The sequence below is a fragment of the Papaver somniferum genome, chromosome 3 (assembly GCF_003573695.1).
Source record: "Papaver somniferum cultivar HN1 chromosome 3, ASM357369v1, whole genome shotgun sequence".
Lineage (NCBI taxonomy): Eukaryota > Viridiplantae > Streptophyta > Magnoliopsida > Ranunculales > Papaveraceae > Papaver > Papaver somniferum.
The window spans coordinates 225,726,446-225,733,112 of NC_039360.1; the positions used below are offsets into that span (position 1 = coordinate 225,726,446).

Below are 6,667 nucleotides of genomic sequence, written 5' to 3' on the forward strand. Positions count from 1 at the left end.
CTCAGCCGCAGATAATTCCTTTTCTCTGTGACGAAGCTTAGCCTCCAGCTTCAAATATTTCGCCTTGAAGAATTGATACAACACATGGTTACAATGCTCACTCCTCATCATCTACACATCAAAACGGCAAACATTATTACACCGAAGGATTCAATCGTCACGAAGAGATATGTACGAAGACTTACCTCCAAGACACGCTGATGAGGAAAACCATATTGGTAACCGTCGGCTATGGCCATCATATCCTCAACAGAAGTAGGAGGCTCTGGTACAAGGGTAGCTTCGGGAACACTCAAACTTTTCCCCCACATTTCAGATACCCGAGCCTTGGAAGACAGTTCCATCATCTGACGGGTATAAGCATCGGAATCCTTTTCACCAGCAACTACCGGGGAAGGATGAGGGACAAACAACAAACCTTTTTTCTTAAGCCAATCCATTATGGCGTCCTCACCCTCAAATGTCAGCGAATGAGGGAAATCCTCAGAAGGCGAATCAACCACGGACTTCCCCTTGGCTGATATTGCCTCATCAACACAAGTTTCGGCTTCAACACGCACATCGTGATCACCCGCGCCTCCATCCTGAACAGCAGCGTCTTCCTTACCAGACCCCCCGAGCACATCCCAATCATCATTGGGGGAAAGTAGAGAGAAGTCTTCAGGAAAATCAAGGGCATCGTCAAGGATATCCCCTGCGGAATAAACCCGGTCAAAAGAGAACTCTTGAGACATGGTGGGGAGAGTTCCCGCAGCATCACCAGCAGGAACTGACATATCAGCGATAACACTGCCATCAGCTACCGCGGCATTATTTCCTCCATCACCTTCAAAACCCGCACCAATCTCCTCCTCGACATTAGGGGGGGAAGTATCAGTACGTTCTTCCCCATCAGAAATCTCATCCTCGGCAAACTCTTCGTTTACCGGACTGGTAACTTCTTCATGAACCTCAGCCTCACCCATCACAATGGTTGAAGACTGCTTCGGCCCAATCTTTTTCTTCTTAGAAACCTGGAAACCAACACATGTTCCACAGAGTTACTTTACGAACAGTTACTTTCCACAGAGTTACTTTCCGAACAGGCGCGGCCAGAAACTGCAATAACCATACCTTAGCAGTAGTGGCGCTCTTCGGTGGAAGTATAGCACCAGAACCTTCCTCCTCGTCTCCTTCAACGGCGTCGAGGGCATAAGGAAAGTTCATACCTGCGAAGTTTAAACGCCAGGGACAGAAATCTCCATAACGAGCTGGAGGAGATTCACGTGGCCTGCTACTCCCAGAAGGACGCCAACCGCGTGGACCGGGAATCCAACTGTACGCCCAAGGACCAACAACTTCGATTGCAGTAGCGTGCCACTCGTAGTCATGGTCACGCTTGATCCTCTCACGTGCCGGAAAAAGTTTCCGCTGACTAGACCCCTCGGTGCCTGGAACATACTTCAGTTTGGCATCGCTGACCTCACTTAACAGACGAATTTCACCCCGAGGAGCAGCGAGATTCCGAAGGCTAACACTCCACGGTTTACGATTCCTACTATTGACGTAATCACCAAAAGAGTTGTTGAAATTTTCAGGAATATACCATTCCCTCTCTGCGGGATTTGGAACGTAACATGTCATCGTCGTCTGTCCCTTACTCCGCAGGTAACACTCCTTCAGTGCACGGAGATAATTCCCCGATAATTGCGACATAGAACGGCTGTGAGTATTGTTAGAAGAGCCTTCACGACCAGCAAGCACATCGTAATAGAAGGAGTCGCCAGACTTGTACAACGGCAGCATAAGCCCCGCCTCGAAAGCTCCAATCGTAGTCAACAAATGGAACTCGTCAAACTGATACTTCGAGAGGAGCTCATAAGTAATATCATCCTCAGGGGCATAGAAACGAACCTCGAAGTCTTTAAGCTCATGCTTTTCCTTGAAAACTTTAAGGTCAATATGCTTGAACGTCACTTTCTTCTTGCTGGCCGAAACACTGCGTATCACCGAGGCAGCCTCATCCTGTTCCGCGGGGTCGGACGAACCACCAAAAGCCTCGGAAGCTCGTCTTTTCAAAGAGGGATTCTTAGACGATTCAGTCCTCGGGACACAACCTTTGGTGTTCTTCCCTTTGAGAGGAAGTACTGGAGGCGGCGATAGAGGGTGCTGCACAGGAACTACTGAACGCAGAGGAGGAACATCAAAGGCAACAACACGAGGAGGTGTCTGCGCACACCTAACGTCATCACGAGGACGAGAAACCGCACGATCGGCAGCGTTTCGAGACCCGGAAGGATTTTTTGAGGGACCATCTTTCCTAGGAGGAGAGGCCTTCGCCCCTGAAGAAGAAACTCTGATACCACGGGGATCCATTTGAGACTCTCTGCGCGGAGGGGATCTCGGTAGACTAGAACCCGGAGTTTGATAAGGAAGCTGCGGACGGTCAGACATGGCTGCGAAGAGATACAACATAAACAAGTTAGAAACAAACACAAGGTCATCACCAAAGATCAAAAAACCACAAAATTAGCAGTCCATCTCAACATAGCACAGAAACCCTAAAACCCCAAACTCAAAAGTCCAATCAATACACGTAAAACAATGGCCTCCTCGATTTGAGACGAAGAACAGGGGAAACTAGCATACAAGCATTAGAAAAGGGTTCTTCATCACAAACAAGGACGACAGCAGCAGAAAGGGGAGGCTACAATACGATCAACAGCAGAAAATTTACAACCAACACAGCTTAAAACAAAAGGAACAAAGAAAAGAAACCTTACCACCACAAAAGCAGCAGGAAGAGGACAACAAACCAGAAACAATGAAGAAGGGAGCGTGATTAATGCTAACAGAGGATTTAATGGTCGAAGAACAAAGAATGAAGACTGACAGATAATGAAACAAACCAGAAACAATGAAGGGAGCGTGATTAATGCTAAGACAGAGAATTTAATGGTTGAAGAACAAAGAATGACAGAGAATGAAATTAATTTTCGAAGGAGAATGAAATTAATTTTTCTCCCTCCTTAATATACTCGAAAGAAAGAGAAGGAAGTTAAGGGAGGAATGGGAAACGTGCCCATTAAATGAGCAGTTAATGCACGAATAAGAAACATGCCCAAGTCTCTAGGAGAAGTTTTAGGAGAGAGGAAGAATATGTAACGACTGTTTTCTTCAATGCTCCCACTAAACACTCAAGCCCGAAGAAAAGGGGCAAATTGTGTGCACATATTTCATCATCAAACACGTGTATATAGGAACATACGTGGAGAGCATGCGGACAAAGTCATCAAAGCATGATGACATGTGCCCACAGCTAAGATGCCCATCCCGCCGACGTTGGATCTTTGCCCGAACAAATCTAAGGGCAGAAGTTAAAAAGACGTACCGGTAACACGATGTACTGCGGAGCACCAGATAACTCCCGAAGAGTTACTTTATCTCATCCCCAAAAGAAGCCAAGATCAACGGTGGAGAGAAAATGAACTGACATGGATGTGACAGGGGCAGAAGACACTTGCCTGACACGAGCAGCACCTCAACTACCCGCATTAAACACTCTGAGCAGCATACGTGTCGATCAACCCGTGGAACGAACGAGGACGACTCTGCGTGATGAAGTAATAAACGAAGACCCCCCGTGATGGACATAAAACACAGGAAGATAAGGTTTCAACGGTCCTCAGAGATGGGTCCCACACTCTAACCCTATAAATACCCCCTCTCCACCAAGAGTAAGGGGATCGGAAAATTGAGGAAGGGAAGGAGAGAGAGAGATTGTGAGTGTAAGTTAGTCTTTTACAATATACAGATCTATGTAAACCCCAAAGTCACTCGACTATCTTTGTAACCATCAAGTAGATAGTGAAACAACAACCCCGTGGATGTAGGTCTTAGTGCTGAACCACGTAAATCCCAGTCTTATTTACATTTCAGCACTTTATATTTGCCTAACGCTCCATGAGTTTTACTTTTATGCTTCGTTTTCTTTATCTTCCCCTACGTAAACGCCCCTCTCGATGTTATTGGATGAGGCTATGATAAACCCGAAGGTTTGGAGCCAAGGAATCAATGCCATTGTATTATCAGTGCGAGTCCGTATTTAGAATGCGAATATTGTTTGTGAATATATAGATGCCTTCGTGATTTACGTGTTCACAGCCTGCATCAATTGGAGGATTCCTTCGGAGTATAAGGATATTGCAATCTTATACTAGCAAAATGAGACTATTTAACTAGTGAAAACATTAAGCAGCAGATGTCAGACAAGAACATACAATACTAGATTAAATTAACCCATAACAAATCGAGATAGATGTTACATAATAACAGGTCAAGTTTCAAGACCCCTATCTCTTACAAGATCTTCATAATGTTATTCCCATCACCTTCTCTTACAACTTCTCAATGGTGATCCGCACAGACACTTGTTATGAAAAAAAGAAGTGAATTTGAAACGCTGCATCCTCCCTCCAGTTGGTATCTTACCACATAACCTGTTGTAACCCACTTTCAACTTATATAAATTATCCAAACTCTTAATCTCATCAGGGATTCCACCGAAGATTTTGTTACGTGAAATATCCAACCAGTTTAACTCCTTTGGAAACTTTACATTTGTAAAATCAAACTCAAATGGGTTCCTCGAAAAATCGGTAAATGTTGTCCAACCATGGTTGGGATTAAAGAGCATGGATGCATCTCCGACAAGTTTGTTCCTTGACAAGTCAATCTGACTAAAAGCCAGAGCTCCAAAAGATTTTGGAATCGGACCAGTGAGTTCATTTTGAGACAAGTAAAGACTGCCCATACCAGTAAATCTCCCGAAAGACTCCGGGATTGAACCTGTGAGTTTGTTCCCAGCGAGACTGATACTTCCGATGTTTTTAAGGTCAGCGAGATTGGGTGGAATAGAGCCAGAGAACTGATTGTATGAGAGATCCAGGTGAGTGAGAGCAATGAGTTGGTTAAGGAAGTTGGGAACCGGCCCAGACAGACTCATAGAGCTGAGTGCACTGTGAGATGTTTTTAACTTTGTGATAGATTGCGGGATTGAACCAGTGATATTTTTAGATTTGCTGAATACTAAAGATACGAGGTAAGGAAGGTCACATACAGAGGATGGAATTTGGCCAGAGATATCACTTGCGGAGATGTAAAGTTCTTCTACACGGTTGGTTTTGTCACCACAGCCGACTCCATGCCAGTCGCAGCAGTCTGTATTTTGAACCCATGAAGTTAACTCCCAAGAAGACTCGTAAGGGCTTAGAGACTTCTTAAAATTCATAAGAGCTTTGTAGTCACTTGGATTGCATTTTCCTAAAGCACTATGAGAAGGTGATATTAGGATAGTAGTAGTAGCTAAGAAGAGAAGAACGAGTGAGTAGTAGAGAGGAAATGAGTGGTCGATCTTCATGGTGTTTACTGTTTGGATTTGTTTTGCTATGATGTGAAGAGAATCGAGCAGTAGGGAGTTGTATTTATAGCACCATATATCCAGCTTGACACACTGTTTTCACATGTATATATCAAGGGTGCGAAAGTGCAGGCGCACCTACCAATTCATTGATAGCATTAAAGGGTAATAAAATTAATTATTAGAAGGTAATTTTGTATCATTATCAAGGGTGCGAAAGTGCCTAGCTGGTTTTACTCAATTAGTCACCATAATGGGCTAGATTTGTATACATATGTCGTCATATTTCACTGGCTAGCTGAGGACATGTGAAACTTGCATGAGCCCAAATAGGAGGTTACCTCGGTTGAATCATGTAAACACAAATTAATAGTCGTGCCTCTTTTGTAGTATGGGCAGCATATGAGTCGTCTTAGCCATTCAAGACAAGTTCTACACATGCCCACCTATAACCATGATGGCTGCACCGTATAAATAAGGCACGCTAGTTATTATTCGGATAAAAAAGTCTTAGGCATTTATGCATGTTTATAATCTTAATGATCACAATAAAATGAAAAATGGCCTATGAAATTATGGACTGGAAAGCTCTAGCGACCGAATCGGCGAACTGAGTTTCAAAATTCATTCAATCTTATCTGAATTCCATCAAACTCAAAGATCTGCTATGTCTTAAAAGAATTACTGTCCAGTCTACATCTCAATTTTAAGTGATGTATTGTTTTATGTTTTAATTTGTACTAATTTCACCGTTTTCTTTTCCCCTATTAAGGTGTTGTCTGGTCATGGTTAGCAGATATTGCTAATTGCGTTCTGACCTTTCTCTCTGATAAAGATTCGTATCCAAAGGTTGTCCACCCAAAGGTTGTTTTGTAGAGTTCAAGGTGATAAGGATGGATTTGTTACAATCCGACATCACAAGAGACAAAATGCTCAGAAGGAAGGTTTTATGGTTTGACTTTACAAGTAGGATTTATCATTTTGTTTCCAGGATTCCAAATCAACAAAACATGAGGAATCATCAACTTTCCTTCAGGAGAAGTGGCACTCGTCCTCTGTTATGCGCAACACGTATTCGACATAAATCATGTAATTTTTATATAAATAGAGGAGGTTTTAAGTTTAAGAAATACCAGCTTTGGATTTACTACTTGTTCATCTTTTTAATCCTATTGTGGTTCACTATGTCCACTAGAAAATTCATCGGGGAAGTTTCTGACCTCGTAGAAAGAATCAAAAATACCAATTTAGATGAAGATGCTCCAACTA

At 43.2% G+C, this 6,667-nt stretch overlaps 1 protein-coding gene across 1 annotated transcript; it reads right to left on the minus strand.

The window, feature by feature from the left end:
* Positions 1-4,366: 4,366 nt before the first annotated feature.
* Positions 4,367-5,398, minus strand: LOC113360743 (polygalacturonase inhibitor-like). Its single transcript, XM_026604212.1, has one exon. The coding sequence runs from the start codon at positions 5,396-5,398 to the stop codon at positions 4,367-4,369; it is 1,032 nt and encodes a 343-aa protein (XP_026459997.1).
* Positions 5,399-6,667: the final 1,269 nt, after the last annotated feature.